Source organism: Triplophysa rosa, linkage group LG8 (assembly GCF_024868665.1).
Source record: "Triplophysa rosa linkage group LG8, Trosa_1v2, whole genome shotgun sequence".
NCBI lineage: Eukaryota > Metazoa > Chordata > Actinopteri > Cypriniformes > Nemacheilidae > Triplophysa > Triplophysa rosa.
In genome coordinates this window covers 22,873,343-22,898,166 of record NC_079897.1, presented here as the reverse complement: position 1 = coordinate 22,898,166, position 24,824 = coordinate 22,873,343, and the positions used below count along the sequence as shown (strand labels likewise).

The following is a 24,824-nucleotide window of genomic DNA, read 5'->3' as shown; positions in this document are numbered from 1 at the left end:
AAAAAATACAGAGCATCTTTTCTGTTATTTTGACCTGTTTCTCCAGTTTTCATTTTCAAATAAATGCAAATAGAAACAATATTTTTATTTGAAATTTGGGAGAAATATTGTTAGTAGTTCACAGAATGAAACAAAAATAATCATTTTACCTAAACACATAGCTATAAATAGTAAATTCAGAAAAACTGTTTTTTCGTGCGGCTGTATTTTGTATACTTATGTACTTACAAAAGGTGGACAGTAGTGGAGTATTTTTACTCAGGTACATTTCTTTAAGTAGCTGTACTTTATCACATTTTTTACTTTACATATTTGACTTCACTACATTGTATAATAGCCTACTTTTCAGTTCACTACATTTCACAAACACGTGTTGCATTAAAAATATTCTTTGAGTTTAAGTAACAAAGTCCTAGATTTTATTTAACAATCAATATGCGCATTGTCTTAATGGTAAAACAGTGAAAAAGTGTAGAAAAAAAAGTTTGTTGTAATGATTTAAACTCCCAGGTCAAACTACATGCCAGAGACTTCAGAATCACTTCCAGCTCTCTGATTGGACACAAACAAGCTTTAATAACACATACACATACAGCCCATCATGTGATGAGGTGAGTTTGTTTTGAGCTTATTTGTTTTGTAACCATTGGAGGCATATCAAAATATCTCACTGTGTAAATAAATCCTGTGCATGTGTGTGTGTTCATCTGTAGGATGGCGAGTTTTCAGTACTCCAGAAGTCCATTTCAGGCCGTTCATTGGGGTTGTGTGTGAGCCCAATAATTGGACAAATCATCCAACCCGCCACCGTCAATCCATCTGGAGACCTGCAATGTAATGGCTTCATTCATCTACACAATAATTGCGTTTTTCATAATCTGCACATGGTTACAAAACATTATTTTAAGTACGATAAGCTAAATGTAATATGTTTTATGCAAAGGATTTAAGAAAGTTGTTCCTGTTTTCAGGGTATTAAAAGTTTCAGTGCAAGCGTTTAAATACTTTGGTATTGTAGGTCCAGGTTGGTGTTCTCTTCAGAAGACTCAGGCATTGCAGAGAGATGCTGGTTTGGGGTATGAGCCTCAATGTGTGCAGAACGGAGATCGATTTGCTCCTTTTCAGTGTGACCTGTCTGACTGTTGGTGTGTGACGCAAAGTGGAAAAGAGCTTCCAGCCACACGGACTCTCCGAAGCGCAGGACTAAACCCAGCCTGTGACAGTAAGTGAATCAACATGAACTGATTTTCACCGGTTCACTGGTTGTATCAAGCATGGCTGCGATTCCCAAAACATTGTATCCTTAAGTTGATCTTAGAACCATTGTCACCAATGGAGCTGAGATCAACGTAGGCTTACGATGCTTTTGGGAAACGAAGCCCAGACTGGTCCTAAAGAATGTCTGTACATAAGATTGTAGGTTGTACATAAAGAAATGTGGCACAACATTATATTCCATCGTTTGTTACAGTTCCTGGGTGCCCCCTTCCATTTGGAGACATTTCCCATGGTGCCATTCTGTGCGCCACTGAGAGCGTTGCAGGTCAGCAGAGGCAGCGCTGCGAGCTCTTCTGTGACCAAGGTTATGCCAACGCCCTTCCTGTCACCAACTTCCTGTGTGATCCTCAAGCAAAGACCTGGCTGGATGATGCACCTCTGTCTTATGCCTGCCAAAGTAAATAAGAACACACCTCACTTCTTTTTTTCTGTTTGAAAACAAACCAAAACAGTGTTTGATCTACTTTTATATTTATCAGGGTCTCAGGTATTACAGACAGTCCAAGTAAACCTACAGCTTCGGGTGACCTTGGCTGAGGGTCAACAGAGCTGCAGCACACAGAGCGTTGAACTACGGGCTTCTTTTCTGCGTGACATGAGAGCTGCAGGCCTCTGCAGTCTACGGGTACAATGCGCATCTACTACAACACAACAGAGCGGCTGTTACCCTACAGGCACACAACAGCACAATGCAAAAATACACTACACATCAATGTATAGGTGCCATTGCGTGCTAGTTCAATTTGGCTGTTTATTCAAAATGTATTACCATATTGATAGCTCAAACCATAACCATAACTTACCCCTTGTGTCAGAAGGACAAAACAATTGGATAAAAGCAAGCAGCCTCATTGGAAACGATACAGATTATGAGACAGAAAACAACAGTTATTCAGAGAACTACAAAGCTTCCGTATACTTGCCTGATTTGCAAGCTTGGAGAAATCAAACTGTCATCAAATTAATTACTTTTATTTCCATAACCTCCATAATTTGGGGACTACTAGGGGAAAAAACTAGTCGACTACTTAGGAAGCAGAATTATTTTACCCACAATTTAAGCAAGAACGTTTCGCCAATTGTAAACTGTAAATATGCCAGATTTTTAAATTCTTTAATTATTTGTAGTTGTATAGACGGTTTCATCTTCACAACATAAACAAACGTTACTGGGCATGCGCTCTTTTGCGGTACACATTCACAAACAATACAGTGCCTGTAGATTATTTCTGATGACAATCTAAAGAAAGAGAGAAGAACTGTTACTTGGCTAAACTTGTCTCTCCAATATTTTGAATTTAGACTGCGATACCAAGCTCAACCGCTAGATGTCAATGTACCATACGGTTTGTTTAAATGCGTCAAACTACAGAACCCATTCAACAAATTGTTTATTTCATAAAATGAACACAATTTTTAAAAATCGTTTATTTAATACCATTATTATACAATAAGATAATAATGTAAATTAATATAAACACAAATTAAATTAAATATAAATAGTTATATTATTAGACACCAAACACAAACCGGAAGTTAACTGGGGTCAGGCCCGCGCGTGTTCGATGAAACGCTCTATAACTGTCCTTTTATTTCAAATGTAGTTTTATATTTTAATGTACTGCACTTATTTAATCTCGCTACTGCAAAGCGTAAAATTGAATAAACGTCAACTTCAATACAAGCCTCTAACCCCGTCCTAAACCTAATCCTGCATTCTAATTGGCTGTTAAAAGAAGTTGATCCAGGGACACACCCCACTAGGTAAAAACATGTTTGTACCGGTGAAAAATGATTTAAACGTATTCTTGCTCCAGTTGTCTAAATATGTTTGCTGTTAAAATGTTCCATTTGGGCATGTTGGTTTTATTTGCCCGTTTGCAGAGGTGGGTAGAGTAGCCAGAATCTTTACTCAAGTAAAAGTACAAGTAACTTGAGAAATTGTTACTCAAGTAAAAGTAAAAGTCACTATTTTAAAATTTACTTGAGTAAAAGTAAAAAAGTATGCAATGAAAAAACTACTCAAGTAGTTAGTTACTTAGTTACTTTGTATCTGATTATATAGGCCTACTACATAAAATTAATATTAACGCCAATATTTTAATATTACATTTTAATCAATATTTTTAATTATCACAAGCAGATATCTTTGCAATATACTAGAGAGACTAAAGAATATACAAACACAGAAGAGACGAGCATTTCTGTAAATTTCATCTAGTCCGGATGCCAATGTAGTTTACACAACTTATTTAGAATAATAGACCTTGTCAAACTAAAGCATGAACTAAACTCAGAGCATTTCCTAAGATGATCTAGAACATCTGCTGTGCTCTCTTAAATGAAATACACACTTTTGAACAAAAGCTCATGTTTTCTCGTGTTGTGTCACGTGTGTGTTGTGAAACGCTCTTACTTGTAAACAAACAGTAAACAGTGAACCACACGCCCATCAACAGGTTTTCTTCCTTCTTTTCTTCAAATGTATATTTCTGCAAGCCCACGTCTCTGTGTCTGACAGGTAACGCGCATGTTGCTGTGTCTGACGAACAGGTCGCGCGGGTGTGCGCGCATATGGCGTTCATTTATCATTGCTGGCAAACAATATGACACATTTGCAGTTTTGATTGTATAGATATACATTAATATCCACTTCATCCAACGCTCTTTGTGTTCTGCGTGTTCTTAAGTTTCGCGCTACGAGGAGTGAGTAATCCTGTTTCAGATGATTCAGATCGTGCTGCGAACTGAACAAATCATTTGAACTGATTCATTAGCCCATTCAAATGGTTTTGCCCATTGTTCAATTAATGCTTTCAAAAGAATCGACTCAAAAGAATCGATCACTCGGGAATGCCCGTAAAAGAGACGACAACCTTGAAATAAACAACGCGTTTTAAAAAGCATATTTTAAAATGAAGGAACGAAGGAACGTCACGCAATGTAAGTTATGTAACGAAGTAAAAGTACAGATTTTCTATTAGAAATTTACTCAAGTAAGAGTAAAAGTACACACTTTTAATTTTACTTAAAAAGTACATATTTTCCAAAATGTTACTCAAGTAAATGTAACGAAGTAAATGTAGCGCGTTACTACCCACCTCTGCCCGTTTGTTTGTGTTTGTTAGGTGACCTCATTCGGTCAGACCAGTTCTGTTGGGGTGTGTGACGAGTCGTCTGTGTCTCTTGAGTGCATGAATGACAAGCAGGTCAATGTCCACGTCACCTTTAGGAGCCGCTTCTCTGACCTGCCAATACATTCACTGCCTGATCTCCATGACATTGGTGAGGATGTTATTAGCGACCTAGGGGTATTACACAATCCTACATGTGACTTTTTTATTTGACATCATAGCCTGGATTTTGTTGAATGTTGTTGAAGTGCAGTGCATGTGTTTGTTTCCCAGACATGGCACTAGGCGAGGAGAGGTTGTTAAATGGTTTGACGGCATTAATCCAAAGGGAATCATACCGCTCTATATTCCTCTACGACGGCTCTCTCTCCACTCCCCCCTCGTTCAGCTGCATGCCTGGCTATATGCAGCTCCCACAATCCACTGGGTGTGGTATGTTGGCTTCTGTACCCATTGCTTCTCATAATGACAGACTGGCCTGTGGACTATAAAGGAAATGGTTTTACTTGCACTTCTGAATGTTCACCTTTAAACGTTTCCATAGCTTATGCATGTGAGTTTACTCACAAAAGTAGAAATGCGGTGTACAGAAGTGTGTTTATATTTGTATCAGTGTTCGTGTGACCGCCTCTCTCTCACACAGCGTTGTGTCCAGCTGGTTCGTTCTCAAGTGGTGGTGTATGTTCTCCATGTCCACGTGACATGTTTCAGGCGGCGGAAGGGCAGGTCTTCTGCTCTCCCTGCCCCACCGGAACCTCCACTGTGGCCCAGGGAGCCTTCAGTCCCTCTCACTGTGAGTGAGAAGAGCAAACTCAGCTGTTTTGAAAAACACATCTTTTTTAAAGAGGAATCACAGCACGTGAACAAGATATGTGAAAAATGAAGCTCCAATCAAATCTGGTGTAGATTGTTTTGGCTTTGAATTAATAACAGGAATGCATAGCTGTCGTAGATCACAGGTTTTAGAAACTTGGATAATTCCAGTGGCTTTAAGTAGCTGATATTTGCAGACGTGCTTAAATGGGAATTTATAGTTTTGTAGTGGATGCATCATTTTTCAAGGTTCATATTTTGTCGCAGTTAAACCATCGCTCTGTTTCTCTATAATTTGTAATGCTCTATAATTCTCCCATGTTCTCTCTCACACTCTTAATATTTTAGGTCTTACTAAGTGCCATCAAACTAACCTAAAATGTACAATTAAAGGCGGCTTCCTGATGGCCCAGATGCACCCTATGTCTGGAAAATGGTTATGTGTCACTTCACAGGGGGAGGAGCTTTCTTGGACATCTTCTGATGGTCCAATGACTGTTGAAGAATGCCAAGGTATGTGCTACAGTTACATGAATGCATTCGGCAGACACTTTTATTCAAAGCGACTCATTTAGGTACACTAAGTGCACAGTACATTTAATCGATATATGGGTAGATGACAAATAAATGTGTAACTGTGTGTGACAAAAAATAGTACTCTGGTAGAGATTTTTCAGTTGCTCAGGAGTTGTAATGCTTATTACTCATCCCTGGTTTTCTTTTTGTAATGACATGGACTGTTTGAGAATTTATAGACTATTTGCTAATAGCATTTAGTTTTAGATTTAGCACCTTTCTCTCTGGGGGGGGTGTCTAGTAATTTCATCAATGGAAAAATAATATCTATGTACAGTTACAACAGATTATCATTACATTTAGTACTGCTGCACACAATTTGTTTTATTTGTGTTAAATGAAAAATTGTTTAGAATTTTTGTATTCTATAGTTTTGTTTTGTGTGCTTAGAGCAGAAGTACATAATGGGGGACACATGGGATTGTATGTTTCATGAATATAGTGTAAAATTAATATAAATCTCTCTTTTGCTATATAATATTAAAATAATATATTATTAACAGTTTTTAAAAATGTTTGCTGTCACACCATAGGACACCTGTACTGTATATCTGTCAACTACCCATATATTATCTTTATGTGCATTCCCTCGGAATCTGACCCATGACCTCGGCATCGCTGATGACATCACTTGTGCTGAAGTAAAATTAATTAACATAAGCATGAATGATTTGTTTGTGTTGAGAATATCAGTCTCTCTCTTTCTCACTCTTGTGTAGTGATGAAGAAATTTGAGGTGCTTTCCACTTCTTCCCTGCTGAAATCAGAGAGCTCCGACATCCTGAGCTCTGATTCTTCAACCCTGCCAATAGAAACACAGCTAAGGAAGTGTGTGCTTGGTGAGATATACTGTTTGTATTGCTGTTGTACACCTGTATTTGTTGCAATGTCACTTCACTAACTAATAACTGTAAATCATACGAATCATTATTTTCTATATTGGTTTCTTTTAGATTGTGCTCACAAAGACTCGTGTCAACATGTGTCCATTTTCATGGACGAGCAGAAAACACATTGCACGCTTTACAGCACGAATGCGAATAATGTTGAATGCAAGACCTCTCAACAAGTACGAGCAATAAGCACATACAATGTGAATGGCATATTTAATGCTGTGTTTTTGTTAATGCATGTAGGTTGAAAATGACAAAAAGTTCCATTTTATTTCACTTTAAAAGTCATTTTGCTTTACGCACGCAAAAATATATAGCCACTCCCTACATAAAACTAAGATCCACTTTGTAGTTCCTAACTTCAAATCAACAAAGAATTGAGATATAGTGTTTGTGCTGGAACACCTGTCGGAAAATTGGGGCATTAATCATGTTTCAGTGTAATGTTCATTATCTGGCACTGTGGGTTTTTTCTCTGTGATTATTGCAAAAAAAGCCTCGTGGTTTGTTTGGCATTGCAGAACAAAGGGTTTCTGGGAAATGATGGCGCTGAAACCTTCCGGACTCTCAGCTGCGTTTTGAAAATAAAAGAAGGAGATGAACCCAATCTGATAGTACTGAGAAAGAAAGGTACGTTTAAACATTCAAGTGTTGATCTAGAATTTAGAAAATGTACTTTTCTTAATAAATTTGGGCTAAGTCGTATCAGCATCCAGTAGCACAATGACCCGCAACCCTAAGGAAAAGTTGTGGTTTGTGGGTGATGATTTTATGTGATTGTCGTAAAGAAAACATTCATTAGGCTTGTTCTGTTATGAGATCAAATATTTTCCATGTGAAATAAACAACGTGATACTTTAAAACTCCTCCATGTAACAGAGGGAGCTTGAACCTTTAGTTATTTTTGGCTACTCAAAAGTATTTAGATGCACTTGTGTTCCTTGGCCAACAGCTAAAGAGTATGTGTTCTTTCTCTTTCTCATGTACTCTCCACCCTTTGCCTACAGGTCATGAATTCAGCACAGCGGGACAGAAGAGCTTTGAGAGACTGAGTTTCGGTAAGAGCAGTTCTGGAGTGTATCGCACACTTGTGTTTGATGCGAGCACGACTGCGCTGGCTGATGTCCATCGCTTCTGCGTCAACTTCTGCAGCCGTGAGAACTGCTGTGACGGATTCATCCTTAACCAGAATGTCCTTAATGGAGGTCAGAGCCACAAAATCACACATTACAAAAAATGTTTTTGGATCTCCCGTATACTCCTAAAAAACACATTCGAGTTTGTGTGTTGTGCAGGCTCTGTGATGTGTGGCCTTCTGAGTTCTCCGTCAGTGCTGCAGTGTAGCGATAAAGACTGGGACGTGAGCGGTGCGGCCTCCTCCAGTCGAATCTGTGCTGCTGGTGTTGAATACAACAAACAACAGAAGCGTTTTACTTTCAGCTTCGGCGGACAGAATTTCACCATCTGTATGGCTTCACGTGAACACACGTTCATAATAGCTTTTTAAAACGTTACCCAGAGCTTTAGTTGTTTACTTTGGTTGTTGTTTTTAAATGATTTGATTTTGGAAAAGTTTCTGGTTTTCTGTAAATGCAGCTGATGCAGCGTTACCAGCATCCAGCAAAAACAAAACCGGCTACCAGGAAACTCTCATCAGCTTCCAACGAGTCTATCTGTGGAGAGGTACATTTACATTTAGTCATTTAGCAGACGCTTTTATCCAAAGCGACTTACAAATGGGGTTAACAATGGAAACTATTGGAACAACATAAGGACAAAAAAAATTAAACACTGATAAACCTCTCGGTTAACTTCTATTGTATTTAAAAGTTTGTAACAATTGTATTGGTAACACTTTACAGTAAGGTTGCTGTTTTAGTAGATATATTAGCTATCATGAACTAACAATGAGCAATATTAAGCTTCATTAGTTAATTTACAATAAATGTATTAGTCTAATGTTAGTTAATGTCAGCAGTCGTATGTTCAAAGTGCATTAACTGATTTGTTTTTTGATGGAAACAAACATTATTCTTTGATAAAGAAATGTGTCTGCTGATGACAAATCTAATAAAACAATTGAGTTTTTTTGCAAGAAATTTCACAAACACAGGTGTATCGTGATGAAAAACAAGCGTGCATGTAAATCATCCTAACAATTACAATATGTGTTCTCAGAGTCTGATATGAACACACGTCCAAAAAGTTCCTCAGCTTGCAGTGGATCCGCTTCATCCGATGATTCCAGAATTACAATTTCTGGTATGACTGACATGCATCCAAACCCCAACATTTGTTTTGTTTCTTCCTCATATAGAGATTTTATAGAGTTTATATATCATTTATATATATAATAATATCTATATTAAATATCTGCATTTAATTACATACAAATCATAATTTATTTGTGAAATAAGTTAAATGTTTATTGAGTTATAGAATGCACGAGACACTTTTATATATATTTAAAAAAATAAAACCTCTTTAAGAACAACAATGAAGATGTAATACAGTACCATGATAATACCACGATTACCTTAACATGAAAATGTGGTACCGGCGCATGCATAGTTTCTTCTAATTTGTCCCCTCAGATTCCATCAAAGAGACTTTTGATGTTCTGGAAGAAACCAGTGTCAAAGTGGACCCAGATGAGGAGCATCCCAGCCAGCTTTACTGGATCTTTAAACATCAGTACACCTTCCAGGAGGCTCAGCTGTGGTGTCTAAAACGTAAGACACAAAGCAGAGAAGACTGACACCACTAAAGCATAATGACTGTATGTATAGAGCAATAATGATTTCATATTTGACATATGAATATGTGCATGATTTGTGTTTCAGGATGCGAGGAAGAAGAACTGTGCCACGTGTCCGACATTCGGGATGAGGGCCCGTTGTATTTCGAGTGCGTGTTATATCCTGACACCCGTGTTTGTGGGGCATATGACAAACCTCTCAGACAGGTATGCAGTCTGGTGCTGGCACGGAGCCCTGAATCTACACACCAGAAGAAAAGTGAGTCATCCACACACACACACGCGGATGATTGTATGTAGCCCATGTTTCCACTGTGCTTTAAAATACTACATTTCATTTATTACATGCATACAGTGTACTTGATGGACTTTAAAATGCATCTGACATAAAGAATAAGTGTAACTCAAAGATCACCAGACTCTTATTTACTCTCAATTCAGAACCCATCCCCACCAGTTTTGCCTCTGAAAACATCACAATTCACATTTTCTGACACAGTGACACATACACCATATTATTAAATATAATACATACGTTCATATTTCTCAGTTTTGCTGGTCTGTCATTGATCAGACAGATGGCCTTTGCATTACGCTATACAAGGTTCACGGCTGTGGTCACTGAATTGTCTGAGATGTCAGACTTATAGTACTTATCCTACAGTTGAGTCTTTCTGACACTTCCTTTGTTTGTTGATAGATATGTTGACCTTAGCAACTGAATGTGGAATGCAGATGATTCACATGTTCATGATGTTAAGGAGTCTTTTAAATGGACCCTGCATATTTGTAAACATGTTGTTTTAATTCTTACAAGGGCTCTCGTTGCTTTTGTTGCACCTTTTACATAGTAATTTCATGCCATCTAGAGAGCTGTGTAAGAATTGTACAGTAAAGTTTTACATGAAGTTTACATTTTATATTAAATGATTGCGTTAAATAGCAATCTTTTTCTTTTTTTATGTTTTCCGTTCTTATATGCATTTAATCTGTATTTCTGTTTGTGAGGTTCCATGAAATTTTTTTTCAGGATTATTTATGGCTGTAATATGCCGACCTGGGATAGTTCACGTTATTTATTCATTCTCATTTTGTTCAGAACCTGTATGACTGTTTCTTCTGCGGAACACAAAACAAGATATTTTGAGAAATGTCTCTGTGGTTTAGTGTCCATACAGTGTAAATCAGTGTAGTCCAGCATTCTATAAAATATATTTTGTGTTCTGCAGCAGCAATACGGGTCATACGGGCTATAATGGATCATAATAGAGACCATAAGTAAGTCTCATTTAACAATTGAGCTGGGTTACATTTGGTTTGCCATTCGGTAATCCAGGCATTTAAGTGAAGTGGCAAAACTCCACATCATCCATGTGGTGTGCAGACAGAGATGAGCTCATCCTGTCTGCGGTGTATGGAAGTAAAGACTAATCTAACATGACTTCCTTTAATACCGACAGACCTGCAGAATCAACAAACTTGAATTTCTTCAAAATCTTCAAGTTAAAAAATAATCTTCTGAGTTTAATTTGGCCTGAATCATACAGCCATGGTTTTTTTGTTACGTGACAGATTTCATCTTCATTTCAACATCTGCGCCAGCCTTCACCGTTTTCCATTTGGTATGTTCCTGTAGCTGTCAGTCGAGGAATCTTGGGATAACTTTCTGGAAAAGAAACATTCGAACGTTCACGCACGATGCTCACTGTTACCTCTAAATTAGAAATGGGAAAGAACCGTTACGTAAGACTGTAAGCGAGCACACAGTAAAGCGGTTACTCTGAATGTCTGTCTGGACTTCTGTACAGCTCCAGGATTTAAACCATGTGGAAACACAACTGTTTTATTCTAACCCGAGCGGACAGATGGAGTCACTCTCAGATTGCTTAAGTCATTCATTCCTCTGGTAGAGATTTTTCAGTTGCTCAGGAGTTGTAATGCTTATTACTCATCCCTGGTTTTCTTTTTGTAATGACATGGACTGTTTGAGAATTTATAGACTATTTGCTAATAGCATTTAGTTTTAGATTTAGCACCTTTCTCTCTGGGGGGGGTGTCTAGTAATTTCATCAATGGAAAAATAATATCTATGTACAGTTACAACAGATTATCATTACATTTAGTACTGCTGCTCACAATTTGTTTTATTTGTGTTAAATGAAAAATTGTTAAGAATTTTTGTATTCTATAGTTTTATTTTGTGTGCTTAGAGCAGAAGTACATAATGGGGGACACATGGGATTGTATGTTTCAAGGCCTATAAAGAAATCCACAAACAAAGAGGCTCCATCATAAACTCTTAACATGTGGTCCGTCTACATGTAGATGTTGAAAAGTGGAAAATCATGCTACCTTTGTGGAAATCAGCCTTCTGTCAGTGCTATAAAACCAGCTTTCCTTTTTCCTTCAAAGAACCTTTTTTTTCGCAATGAGCATAACTTTGAGGTTTCCATTTAAAGGGACGGTTCACTCAAAAATGAAAATTCTGTCATCATTTACTCACCCTATTTTTAATCCAAACCTGTATGAGTTTCTTTCTTCTGCAGAACACAAAAGCAGATATTTGAAAGAATGTTGGTAATCAAACAACAGCGACACCCATTGACTTGCATAGTTTGTTTACGTCCAATAGAAGTGAATGGGTTCTGTTACCAACGTTCTTCAACAAGAAAGAAAGAAAGCAAAATGTTAGTTTAGCAAAATATAAGTAAGAGGTCGGTTCCTTTTTTGGTCCCAACACTTTTGGTAACGTGTAATGTGTCCGTTGGTGTCTTTGTCTTGGCCAGTTTCTCTGACAGGTAGTGTGAAGAGCTTCTACAGTCGTGTTCCATTCCAGAAGATGGTGTCTTATTCTGTACGCAATAGAGTGAGCATGGCCAGTAAAACCATCACTGAGGGGTAAGCAGAACGGCAACCTTCTGTCTTCGTCTCAGTCCCTCATGAATAATGGTGTTTGACTTTCTCGCACAGGTTCTTTGAGTGTGAAAGGCAGTGTGATGAAGATCCATGCTGTCGTGGCATCGGTTACGTCAGAGATTCGGGTGTACCTGGTAAGAAAGATATTTTGCACTCAACCGAGACATAGAACCTGTACAGTCGGTCCCAAACTATACAGCTCATGACAGTTTCTATGGGATGTTATAGGTGACAGATGGTTGTTTGTGTCTTGGTTTAATTTGGACAGGTTCAGATGTGTTGTGTTTGACTTTGAATAGTCTGGGAATCCAGACGTGTGGTGAGAATGATGCCACAAACTGGAGGATTCAGGACTGCTCTCCATCCAAAGTGCAGACTGAAGTCCATCCATTCGGCTGGTATGAAAAGCCAGGTGTGTGTGCGCTCTTAATCCAGATTTGGATGTTGTGCACTTTTGCTTTTTGTGATGTAATGGGAATTGAGGAAATAGCTTCACGGATTGGAAGTACCCTTGTTTTTATCCAATCATCTTTGCGTCTGTCTCTGTAGTGAACCAGTGGACAAAGAGTCCCAGTGTGTGTCCACGGTTCAGTCTCCGCTCTCCCTCAAAGAATGGTAAGAGACTCTTGAGCTTAAACAAACATTCATTTAGCAACTCAAAATATGATAAACTGTAAGATTTGTGTATCTATAAGTTCACAGCTGGTGCCCCATTTCAATGCAGTATAAGTATATTCACTGATGGTGTTAGTGTTGACTGTAAATACGCACGATACACATATGACATGGGTCAAATCTCGGTGGATGTTATATTGCTCAACAGTTGATCTACAGAAGTGGAAGCCGTTGGATTCCTCCTCTGTCCAGGTGGATACATCTGTGTCTGCCTTTGACATCGTCCACATCAGCAGAGATATAGCAGAAGACATGGATAAAGTCAAAAACTGGTGTCTTTCTGGTAACTTTGTTTTGTCTTTCACTGTTTGCTTGTTTTCTCAGGAAGCTGTTGTGCTATGGTCTTGTGTTACATACCACTTTTGTAAATAAATGGCAATAACTCATTATGTCGTATCGAATCGTTTTTATGAATATATATTTTTTTATTTCATATATTTGTATTATTATAAATGAAAGTTCCGTCTTCATTTACTCACCCTTAAGTTGTTCCAAATATTTTTGTTCTGATGAACACAGAGGAAGATATTTGAAAGAATGCTTGTAAACAAACAGTTCTTGGCCACCATTGACTACCATAGCAGGAAAAAGCATTCTTCCAAATATGTTTCTCTATGTTCATCAGAACAGATTTGGAACATGTTATTGTTAACAATATATAAAAATAACAAATGTTATTTTTGGGTGAACTGTCCCTTTAAATTGATGTCCCAGAATGTGTTCTCATAACTGTCTTGTATCCTATAGCCTGTGAGGAGAGTGAGTCCTGTTCAGCGGTGTCTATCCATAGCAGAGAGTCCGCTGTAAGATGTGCGATGTATCCAGACACACACACATGCCTTCCCACAAACAGTGGCCAGCGCTGCTCGCTAGTTATCAAAGAGCCTGCTGATTCGGTTTATATCAGGGCAGGTAAGAGTTTGAAGCATTGAACATTTCATCAGGGCTTGTTAACTCCAGTACTGCATGGCCATTTCATCTATGCATTTTGCGAACGGGGACTTATAGTTCAGTCATTTTCAAAGAATCCTAAAGACTTCAGTGAGCTTGTTCATCTGTGTTTGGTTCAGGTTGCAGCTAAACTGGACAGTGGCCCTCCGGGGGCAAGTGTACTAGTCCAATCTGCCTAATCCAATATTTCTGTATGTTTAAGGATTAGAGGCAGATCTGACATCTGTTTCCATTCCTGATCATGGAACACTCATTGGAGAAAGTGAAGTGAAAACAATAATTGGCTCAGATAGCAAGCGTGTGTCCTATTTCCTGGGTGTCCCTTATGCTCGTCCACCAATCAGAGAGCTCCGTTTCAGCCCTCCGCAGCCAGCTGACTGGACCAGCACCTGGAATGCCACGTTTTCCCGGTATGTAGCGTTTGATTGCATGCTTAAAAGAATTTAAATGCTCTTAGATACAGTTCATCCCCAAAATGGCTAATTACCTTTGTAAAGAATGTATTCCGGTCGATTCATTTCACCTATCGTTTTAGACCCAGCTGTCTTCAACCAGGTGACATCAGTGACTCTTCCAGTGAAGACTGTCTGTACCTAAATTTATTTGTACCTAGTAGTGTGGTAAGACCTCGTGACAAACTTACAAGTTCAAAAATGTATTCTTTGGTTTTGTAACTTTTTTGACTCTTATATATGACTGTTACACTTGTCAAATTGCATTTCTAAACATGCTGACATGATTGTTGTGCAATTTTTGCTTAATTTTTACCACAGAGAAAGGATGCATCGGTTCTGGTGTTTTTCCATAACTCTGGATCAGATCTCTTAGATGGTTCTTACCTGGCTGCTGTCGGCAACATAATTGTAGTGACATCCAGTTTTCGAGTGGCTGCGTTTGGATTCCTTAGTACAGGTACACAAACACACACAAAATGTATCTATATTGCTGTTTACAGTCATAACTTTCCAGACTTCCCAGCTGCAAAACAGCTGAAAAAGCTGTTTATTAAGTTTATTATTTACTCCAAAAAAAGGAATGTTTTTTTGGAGAAACAGTATATGTGTCTTTCATCATTAGTTATGAACACTATTTAATACATACTGAAAACCTACATTATTATAAATTATATATATACTGTATAACGTCGGGGAAACAATAATGTTTTCAGTTTTTAAGAATTGACTATTTATAGGTACGTGTTTAAGTAAAATAATCATGTTAGTTTAATTCTGTGAACGTGTGAAAACATTTCTCTCACATTCCAAAGATTTTTTTTATTAAATTGAAATGAGACGAACTGGTCAAAATAACAAAAAAGATGCAACGTTTTCAGATCTTAAATACTTCAAAGAAAACAAGTTCATATCCATTTTAAACAACACAATACTGATGATTTTACATGTGTTTTTAGGATCAGTTCAACCATGAACATATGATGGAGTAAGCCTGATTTTTTTTCACCACTTTCATGCGTCTTTGCATTCTCTCAGTGCTGGGGCGACTTTATGTCATTCCTGAGGTTCGATTCTGTTGAAATTCAACAGACACTGGACTAGAATTCACACAATAAATACAGAAATGAAAAAGAAAAGAAAACGAGTGTTTTCATCCTATAAGCACCTTTCCTTATTTTTGGGAAACAATTTAATGACATAGTATTCTACACCGGCGTTAAACCGTGTCCAGTAAGCTGCTTTAGTTTATAACCAAATGACGTATTGCAAATATTGGATCGTTTTTTCCATTAAATAGAAACCCAAAAATGGACTGGAATGTGGTTACATAAGGTCCATGTGAGAAGTTCCATTTAAGACAGTGGTTGTGAAAATAATCAGGTTCTTTTCCCCAATGCCACCAATGTCTGAATAAGTTTAAAGAGTCTGTATGGCTGGTATTTTTGAGCGACCTGCCAAAATCATCAGATTTGAGGATAAAGAACGTTTGCTGTCCATCCAGAAGTAAAAACTGTAGAAAAGCCTTCAAACAGCTTTGATGATAATAAACATTTAACAGTTATTATTTATGTTCCCTGCAAAGGAAAAACCTTTTCACTGATTTTACTGGAAACAAAATATAAATAAGACGATTGCTTCATTTCCTTCCTCAAGATTCATTTTCATACTTGGATTATGTCTAGTCACTTTTTATGCACTTCAGTCACACAGTCTTTCCTGTTGACTCTGTGCAGGTTCTAACGCTTTGCCAGGGAATTATGGGCTGCAGGACCAGGCAGCTGTGTTGGGTTGGGTTCAGAAGAACATTGCTTTGTTTGGAGGAGACCCCACTAAAGTTACAGTTGGTGGAGAGAGAAACGGAGCCGACATCGCAAGCCTTCATCTCACGTCACCGTCAGCCTCATCGCTATTTCGTCGAGCGTTACTCATGGTAAGACTGTTCTTTTCTGATGTGGAAAGGAAATGCACTAACACTTGTGTAACACGACTGATTTCCGGGGTCACTTTTACAGTAAAATCATATTAAACGTTCCAGTGAAGGCCGGCGATCATGAAACAAGGTTGCACAATCATCTTTTCATACTAAATTATTGAGAGACTTACAACAACATCAATATGGAACATTAGAATAGATGCATTTTGTGAATTCAAACACATCAATATGAATCAGTCTTATTCTGATTTGTGAGTTGTCTCCACCAGCAAGCCTGTTGTCATCTGTCAGCGCACTTCCTCATAATCGTCTTCCACAATGGCCAAACTCTCAAGCCTGTGGTCAGCGACCATGTGGACAGACCTCCATTTCTTTTTCTTCAAGCTAAATGTTTTCTTCTCGGGTTTCTCCTGTTCTCCTAGCAAGCTCACGTAAGAGGAGACACTGTCTTGAACCCCGTGGCTGAACGCCGAGTCTTTGTTAGCAGCGGAAGGGCTTGTGATGTGGTGGATGAGCTCTGAGCTGAGAGAGGGACGGTGGATTTAGTTATAATGTTTTGCTTTTATTTAGGGCTGTCAAACGATTAATCGTGATTAATCGCATCCAGAATAAAAGTTTGTGTTTACGTAATTTATGTCGGTATACTGTGCTAATTCATTTTGTATTTATGAACACACACATAAATGCATTTATTTTAGAAAAATATAAAATATAACAATAAATAAAAGTTTATTTAGAATTTAAATTATTGGTAAATATAAATTAATACATTTAAATATTTCCTAAATATATAGACAAGTATGTGTATGTTTTGAGTTTATAAACACAAAATGAATATGCACTGTACACAGATATATATTATGTAAACACAAACTTTTATTCTGGCTGCGATTAATCGCGATTAATCGTTTGACAGCCCTACTTTTATTACATTGATGAATTGAGAAGATTAAAAGGAGTTTCTTAGTGTTTTGGATTCATTTTTCTACCTAGTTATGATAATTCTAACTAGCTGTTAGTACCTTCTCGCTGCTTTCCAGTCAAAGGACTTTTTTCTCTGATCTGATGCCGTTGGAGGGAACGGGCTCAAAATGGTTTCACAGACAGTCAAACAGGGACCCGTCAGAACACAGCACAAACCGTCTGCTCGGTCTGAAAGAGAGCGAGAGAGAGAGTAACAACCAGGTCTTTCACACAGTATAGCAACACACCAATGGTTATTGGTTGGTTTGCTTCCTTCTTGCGTTGGTGCGTTATAAAATTACCAGAGTAGTGGTTGACCAGCTCTTCCAGGCATGGGAAAGTGAGGCGTGGGGAGATGTAGTACCAGTTGTTAGGCATCCGAACTATTCGATAATGCTTAATAGCTCTGTGGCGCACAGACAAGGTGTACATTCCTACAAAGATGCAAGTGATGTGATTATGCCATCTGTCGTGTGATTGTAACATCAGTTTATAGATGTTTGTTTAGCTTATGCCTGTACACTCCTGCTGTTGTAGAGCTGTCCAAGCTCCACAACCAAATCAAACACACCTCATACATACATTGGCCGCTAAAACATCAACTCAACGGTGTCGCAGGACAAGACTGCCACATACAAGTGAAGGGGGAGGACACCGTGTGGACTACAGAGACGATAGCACACATCTCGGAGACGTCTACTTGATTTCTGTGTTTACAGTATATCTGCAAGACGTCTTTGAGACGTTTCCTGTCAGATGTCATGTAGACATTTATAAGATGTCCGTAAGATGTTTATAATTTAGATGTAAAAAAGTAATTTATCAGATATTTTTATACAACAGATGTTTTCCAGATCTTTAGCAGACATCTTACAGACGTACCTGTGTTATTTGGGTTCGTCGTCATTTATTTAGTTATTTTTTTCTCGCAGATGAAAAATGTTTCATTTTTGATAAATTGTTGCTTTTTATCCAGAAGAAACGCAGCCCCCTGTTCACTTGTATGCGTTTGTATTTCTTGAGCTTCCCACTATTGCGGTGCCGTTGGCTGGTCTATTTATTTCGCAGACATTTTCATGCAATATACAGTAGTGCTGAATGTCCAGTACTTCAAAATGAATCAATAATTATGATGTTTTTCTTATAACCATTACACTAAAATATGTACAGCTGTTGTTAATGGGCAATTTCGTGGACAGAAAGAAAAGTTCATAGGTTATCAAAGTATGTTCTTTATGAGAATGTAACTTTTTTACATTCAAATTGAATTCTGACCTTTCGCACTTTCTCTGATCAGGAACGACCCCACTCGGTTTCCTGGTAGACGAAGTAGTTCCTCAGCTTTTGGTCTGCTCACATTTTCAAACAGCCATCTGAGCCGGTCAAAAATGTCATTAGCACTTAGTGAGCAGAAAGAGTAAACCTCTAGCTATCATTGAGACCATTTGTCTGGTCGCAATTTAGCGAGGGATTCAGAACCTACCTACCCATGGTAGACTTTTGTTGCATGACATTGCGGTATATAATGCACTTCCTTAGTTTCGACTGAGTAGACCTTCCACCAGTACCCTTCTCTGAAAGAGAGAGAGAGAGAAATATTACACTCAGTAACTTGTGCTCACACCACCTATAGAAAAAAGCATAGAGACTAATGTTTTTTTTCTATTCAGTATGTTGAAGCATTAGAATGCTGACAGAGGCAACAGAGAGGTGGTTTGGTTATGTGGGCAGACATTCACACTCTTTGCCTTGACATTTTTTAGTGTTATCATTCTGTGCACAATATAAACATATGAATATAAATATACATTTCAGTTTTTAGATATAAATAAAACATTATGAAATTATTATTAATGAAATTATTCAAGGTTCTTATCTAGGCTGTATATCTGTGCCTATGCTGGCATATCTTGAGCAATAAGTGTTAGATTTAGGGTTGTTATCTTTTGTGAAAGGTTACACATTTTGTGACACACTTGACACTGTTCAGTATGCGGCCAAAGACATTTTTTTGGAAACATGAGATGTTGATGCTTACTCAGACACTACTTTCAGCCAATCTCCCATATGAAATATAGGCTCACAGATATGAGGAGAAGGGTAATCCTCAAACACTACCGCTGAGTCTTTCTCGTGCACTGCAAAACAGACATAACACATGGTTATATTAGTATTACATATAGTTAAACACCTTTTAATACATTTTGTGGTATTTCTATACAACAAGTTCTATAAAGCATAGTTCTATAATGCATCACAACCTTTTGATTTTAAAGGTCCTTATTGTCTACAACAACATGAAAGCACCTTCTACCCAATGAAATATTCAAGAGCTTGGCATAACTAAAAGGTGTTTTTATTATAAAAAATAAGCAAACACTAAAGAATATCTTGCTTTTGAGTCATTTTAATGTTTGTTTTGTCTTACTTAAATCATTATGACCCTCTTGTTGAGAAACACTGCTGTAATTACAAGGAGTCATTCGATTAGCAAAGTAATAAAGTATTATAGAATATTTTATCTGTACATTTTACCCTTTACATATTCTCTGTGTTCTATGTTGCAATTTCAGGAAGTAATCCGCTCTAATGGCGACTGTATGTTTAAGCTTTTGGCTTATGTTTTAGTTTTATCTTTTAAGTTTTAAATGTGGTATCTTTTATCCCTCTTTTGGTGACGTGTGTCTTTGTCACCAGCTAAGTTTTGCATCAATATGTGTTTTATTCACAGTAAATGTTGTGGTTATCCTCCAGTTGTTTTTGCCCCAAAAAAGAAGTTCGGCTTTAGATGTGCTTGAGTATTAGATGAATAATAAGCCACAGTTTTTACAGTTTTATCATTTCGTGGACACAAAAATATAACATTGTGTGAATGAGTGCCTGGTTTCAAGTGTTTCATACCTCTCGTTGGAAGATCCTCATAAGTAAAAGTTTGTCTGAAATCTTCTGGGGTTCTTGGGCTTGTCTGAGCACCTCCCATTGCTTCACAAAGTCCAATTTCTATACTTTACCCCATTCAACCCGCCACCCGAGGAGCGTGCCCTTCCAATCTTCTCTTTATATGTTTACAGCACGTGATTAGACGCCGCTGATATTTGTTGTCACTTTCCGCTGATAAGAGTTCACAGAGGGCTTGGCCTGTGAAAATGGGGAAGCTGAGTGCATCTCACCACACTTTCCACTTCGCATCAAAGCAAAAATAGGAAGCTTAAACATGTAAAGGCAGTTCAAATGGCATGCAAATGTAATGAAACTAGTGCAGATTCTGGTAAAGCTGTGTATAAATAGCATCAATATGCAAAGAAAAGCACTCACGGTTGTACGATTTTCTGTTTTGAAAAGACTTTTGGTTGTCAAGCATCCCTAGCTAATAGGAAAAACCTCTGATCCTCTGAACACACTTCATACACAATGATCTCAGCACCAATCAAGTAAAAGAATATGCACTGTTAAACAATGCTTTGTTTTTGTTAGGGTGGATCATTGTTCTCTCCAGCTGTTGTGATGAGTACATCTAAAGCCCAAGCTCAAACTGCATCTCTTGCCAAAGAACTCGGCTGCACGGCCTCTGATATCACACAGTTACTGACCTGCCTGAGAAACAAACCAGCTCAGAGCATCAACGCTGCCCAGACCAAGGTATGTGTTACCCAAAACAGAAATGCTGTCTGTATTTTCTAAATGTAATGAAAAATGTCAAAAAGCAACCATTCCTTATGTGTGCGTAGTTGTTAGCTGTTAATGGACCATTCCAGGCCTGGTCACCTGTGGTTGATGTAACAGTAGTTCGAGAAAATCCCTCTGCAGCCCTTGAGTCGGGACGCTTCCACAGAGCAGACGTACTGCTGGGGTCATCGGTTGAAGACGGCCTTATCAGTAGAGCGAAGAACATCAAGGTCAGAATGCAAACACGTTCACGCAAATTGTGAAATGGAATCGAGACATTTGAGGTTTTTAGAAAAGGAGAATCCTCTGAGATTTGATTGCTGAAATCTGTTTCTTTTCGTTAAAAAGAATTTTGAGCAACTTCAGGGAAGGGCTGACAGTAAAACAGCATTTTATGAGGCTCTGTCTAACTCTCTGGGTGGAGATGATGCGAATGCTTTCGTGAAGGAAGCGGCAACCTGGTTCTACTCTTTGCAACACTCCCCGACGCCTTCGGGATACAGCGTGTTCTCTCGTGCCCTGGAGAATGCCACAAGGTAAGGTTCAAGGTCAAAGGTCAGTGTGTGTATGATATACGAGGTCAATGATGCATATTTAGTTTCGTCATTATGTTGCATACAAAATGATGTGGCCTGTAGGAATTTTTTCATGTGCATCCAACGAAAAAGCTTAGTAGGTAAAAATTAACATGAGAAACATGATTGATGAAAAATATATGCATCCTTAGACCTTATAGATGGTTTCAGCGTTAACATAAACAAGCGTTATGTGGCCCAAACTTAACTTCCGGTAGACCTCCGCAAAGAATCAATAACTGTAGAGTAGTTTTAATTGAATGTAATACATTTAATATACAATAAATATAAAATAAATTGTTATATTATAACCGAACACAGACCAGAAGTTAACTTCAGGTCATGTGCGTGCGTCTGATGAAACTTCTACATTTTTTCAAAAATATTCATGTTTACTGTATTTTATAGATTTTTCTTATTTTGATAATTGATCGTTTTTATCACTTGTTTATGACCCAATATTGACCACATAAAATGTGGAAACATTGCTCAATAACTCTCAATAACAATAACTGTGTCGTTTGAAAGCTTACTAGTAGTGGCTACAACTGTTACTCTAGATGGCAAAATGAACACTTTAAAGGTTTACTCCCTCGCTGTGCTCTCAGTTGCCTTTATGTAAGTAAAGAGGTATGCTTGTTAGGAAACCTCAAAAGAGCATTTAAGTGGTCTGGAATGCTTAGGAATCCAGTACTGAAATAATGTTGTGCCTTTAGGGCTGTTACTCTCAGCATGAAGCACAGCTCTCTATACAGCCTGCCATCATAGCTTTACTAAAGGTAGAGAGGAAGGAAGTAGCATAACTTCGTTTGACACCAATAAAACTGGGGGATGAATGTGTTAGCTTTATGTGCCTCTCATCACTGATCTATAAACATTTTATGGCATCAAACAGTAAATGTGAATCAGCTAGGTTGTATACTGGATAGAGCTGAGATAGTAACAGGAAGACAACTTGATAGATCATTTATATGTTGTACTGTGTCTATGTAATGTATATAAAAATGCTCTGTCAAACATAGTCAGTGACACTATTGATTATTTTTAAATTGATAGATCGTGTTTACTGACAGTTTAGTTTGCACATTTAATTTGTTTACCTACTTAAAACATTGAACTATATACACTGAAAAAAAACCATACTTAATTCAACTATGGACAGTGGTTCCACATAGCAGAAATATGTTATCTCTATTCAAATACTGAATGTATGATGAACTAAACTGGACTGAGTAAACTTAAACAACCATGTCCAAATAACTTGAATCAATTAAGTTCATCCTACTTAAATGATTTAAGTATATACAACATGTTTCCATTATGTGGAACCACTGTCCATAATTAAATTTAAGTTAGTTTAAGGTACAATATTTTCTGATATAGCTGTTATTTTTAACACTCACTAAATAAGCTAAATATAGCTCTTATTGTTATAGGAGTTAGTCAGAAGCTAGTTTTGTTACACTTACACACCCCAAGTACTTGCTTTTTTATTAAAGCAACTTAAAATCTGGTTGGCAGGTCGTCCACCCAAGCTCATGCTCTACACTTTACCACAGTGGTAACCAGAAACTCTTTTAAATACAAACATAGAAGAGTATTAAACATGAACAAATATCTCCATTTCATAATTTTGACGAAGTAACATTTTATTGCAACTTTTACTCTCCCTATTCAGCCCCGTGCCAAGCATGATGGGAAGTGGAAATCCTGTTCCTAGTTTCTAGAACGCTACTTTTTTAAAAAGATTTGTTTTTTGCCATTTTGGCTTTAGTTGTACAACTTTTAGTGGTAGAGAGGACAGGAAGCGAAGTGGGAGAGAGCAGGGGGAGGGTTCGGGAAAGACAGAGTTATTGGTTAGTCAAATAAATGCGGAACATACCAACTAAATGTTTATTATTAACTAAATAAACATTAAGTTAAGCCAAAGCATAACTGTTTTTAGTACGTTTTTTTTAAAAGATTTGTTTTTTGCCATTTTGGCTTTAATTGTACAGCTTTTAGTGGTAGAGAGGACAGGAAGCGAAGTGGGAGGGTTCGGGAAAGGACTACGAGACGGGAATCGAACCCAGGTCACCCGATGCGCAACGGTGCCACATGTCGGAGCACTGCCCACTAGGCTATCGGCACCAACCGAGAACGCTACTTTAATACAACTAAATAAAGTCATTTATGTGTTGTATTAACTTGATTTATTTAAGTAAATTGAACAAGCATCAAATATTATTTTGATCTACTTGATTAAAACATGTTAATTTAAAGTGTAAACATTTACATTTATTCATTTGGCAGACGCTTTTATCCAAAGCGACTTACAAGTCGGAGAGCATATAAACATTTTCTCAACACGCTAAACAGTACTGTTAGTTTACAAGGCCATGCTACTAGGATTAAAGCTGGAGTAAGCAAAGGAGAGAATGAACAACAAGATTTTTTTTAGACAGACAGAGTTATTGTTTAGTCAAATAAATGCGGAACATACCAACTAAATGTTTATTATTAACTAAATAAACATTAAGTTAAGCCAACGCATAACTGTTTTTAGTCTTTTAACACAATGCAATTGTGTTTGAACATAAAACCTAATACAATGAAGAAGTGTATAAATTCTTCCATTGTGCTGAGCATTATTTCAGTACTATTCTGAGGACTTTTTTTTCAAAACCGTCTGGAAAATATGCATTCAGTGGGTTAGCATGTGGAATTTTGTGTGTTGGGTGATGAGAGTTCATTTAACAACCAGTTTCTTTTCTCTTTGATTTATTGCTATTTATGATGACCCATTATTGGCCATATTTAAAAAAATTGCAGTGTATTAAAATGTGAAAACACAGGCAAACATTTTAAATGTAGAAGCATTGTGTAAAATGGCATTTCTTAGAAAATGATATCCATGTTATTGTAACACTTGCGTTGCCAGTGTCAAAATCTACAGCTTTTAGCTGAAAGGCGAAAGAAAAATATTTCCATTTAAATGTCATGCTTTATTTCAGGACCCCTCTGTCCTTAGTTGCACTGAATTCTTGCTGCTTTTTCTAAGTTATATTTTGCAGTAAATCACAATGTAGTTCAGAAAGAGGCTGAGCCTGCAGTCCACATAATAATTAGTGTCAAATATAGTCCAGAACTGACCGACATGTGACACGCCCCTCTGACCTGCTGCACACGCAGCAACATAGCAACTCAAACACACCAGTGACAAAAAGCCAACTAGAGCACTATACATATCAGTTACTTT

The 24,824-nt window shown here is 37.6% G+C and overlaps 2 protein-coding genes across 3 annotated transcripts in view; one reads left to right on the top strand and one right to left on the bottom strand.

Moving 5' to 3' along the window:
- Positions 1 to 24,824, top strand: part of tg (thyroglobulin) — a 36,171-nt gene that overhangs the window by 9,352 nt on the left and 1,995 nt on the right. Inside the window, exons 14-44 of the mRNA XM_057340726.1 lie at positions 511 to 611; positions 714 to 834; positions 1,019 to 1,222; positions 1,472 to 1,675; positions 1,758 to 1,903; positions 4,407 to 4,563; positions 4,686 to 4,844; positions 5,056 to 5,205; positions 5,574 to 5,738; positions 6,521 to 6,640; positions 6,755 to 6,870; positions 7,216 to 7,324; positions 7,702 to 7,899; positions 7,990 to 8,160; positions 8,291 to 8,377; positions 8,873 to 8,956; positions 9,289 to 9,426; positions 9,538 to 9,711; positions 12,239 to 12,350; positions 12,423 to 12,502; positions 12,637 to 12,780; positions 12,918 to 12,983; positions 13,192 to 13,326; positions 13,791 to 13,955; positions 14,197 to 14,404; positions 14,530 to 14,614; positions 14,768 to 14,906; positions 16,183 to 16,379; positions 20,820 to 20,984; positions 21,074 to 21,241; positions 21,360 to 21,547. Coding sequence (XP_057196709.1) covers positions 511 to 611; positions 714 to 834; positions 1,019 to 1,222; positions 1,472 to 1,675; positions 1,758 to 1,903; positions 4,407 to 4,563; positions 4,686 to 4,844; positions 5,056 to 5,205; positions 5,574 to 5,738; positions 6,521 to 6,640; positions 6,755 to 6,870; positions 7,216 to 7,324; positions 7,702 to 7,899; positions 7,990 to 8,160; positions 8,291 to 8,377; positions 8,873 to 8,956; positions 9,289 to 9,426; positions 9,538 to 9,711; positions 12,239 to 12,350; positions 12,423 to 12,502; positions 12,637 to 12,780; positions 12,918 to 12,983; positions 13,192 to 13,326; positions 13,791 to 13,955; positions 14,197 to 14,404; positions 14,530 to 14,614; positions 14,768 to 14,906; positions 16,183 to 16,379; positions 20,820 to 20,984; positions 21,074 to 21,241; positions 21,360 to 21,547 — 4,456 coding nt within the window. The remainder of the gene's footprint in view (positions 1 to 510; positions 612 to 713; positions 835 to 1,018; positions 1,223 to 1,471; positions 1,676 to 1,757; positions 1,904 to 4,406; positions 4,564 to 4,685; positions 4,845 to 5,055; positions 5,206 to 5,573; positions 5,739 to 6,520; positions 6,641 to 6,754; positions 6,871 to 7,215; positions 7,325 to 7,701; positions 7,900 to 7,989; positions 8,161 to 8,290; positions 8,378 to 8,872; positions 8,957 to 9,288; positions 9,427 to 9,537; positions 9,712 to 12,238; positions 12,351 to 12,422; positions 12,503 to 12,636; positions 12,781 to 12,917; positions 12,984 to 13,191; positions 13,327 to 13,790; positions 13,956 to 14,196; positions 14,405 to 14,529; positions 14,615 to 14,767; positions 14,907 to 16,182; positions 16,380 to 20,819; positions 20,985 to 21,073; positions 21,242 to 21,359; positions 21,548 to 24,824) is intronic.
- Positions 16,477 to 20,485, bottom strand: LOC130558351 (src-like-adapter). 2 transcript variants are annotated; one of them, XM_057340724.1, is made up of 7 exons: positions 20,247 to 20,485; positions 19,384 to 19,483; positions 18,833 to 18,919; positions 18,621 to 18,718; positions 17,648 to 17,779; positions 17,405 to 17,534; positions 16,477 to 16,904 (listed from the first exon to the last, which is right to left on the bottom strand). In XM_057340724.1, exons 1-7 carry the CDS (start codon positions 20,323 to 20,325, stop codon positions 16,670 to 16,672), a joined length of 861 nt encoding a protein of 286 aa, XP_057196707.1. In that variant the 5' UTR covers positions 20,326 to 20,485; the 3' UTR covers positions 16,477 to 16,669. The 2 variants fall into 2 exon arrangements, with proteins under 2 accessions (XP_057196707.1, XP_057196708.1); XM_057340725.1 differs by lacking the exon at positions 17,648 to 17,779.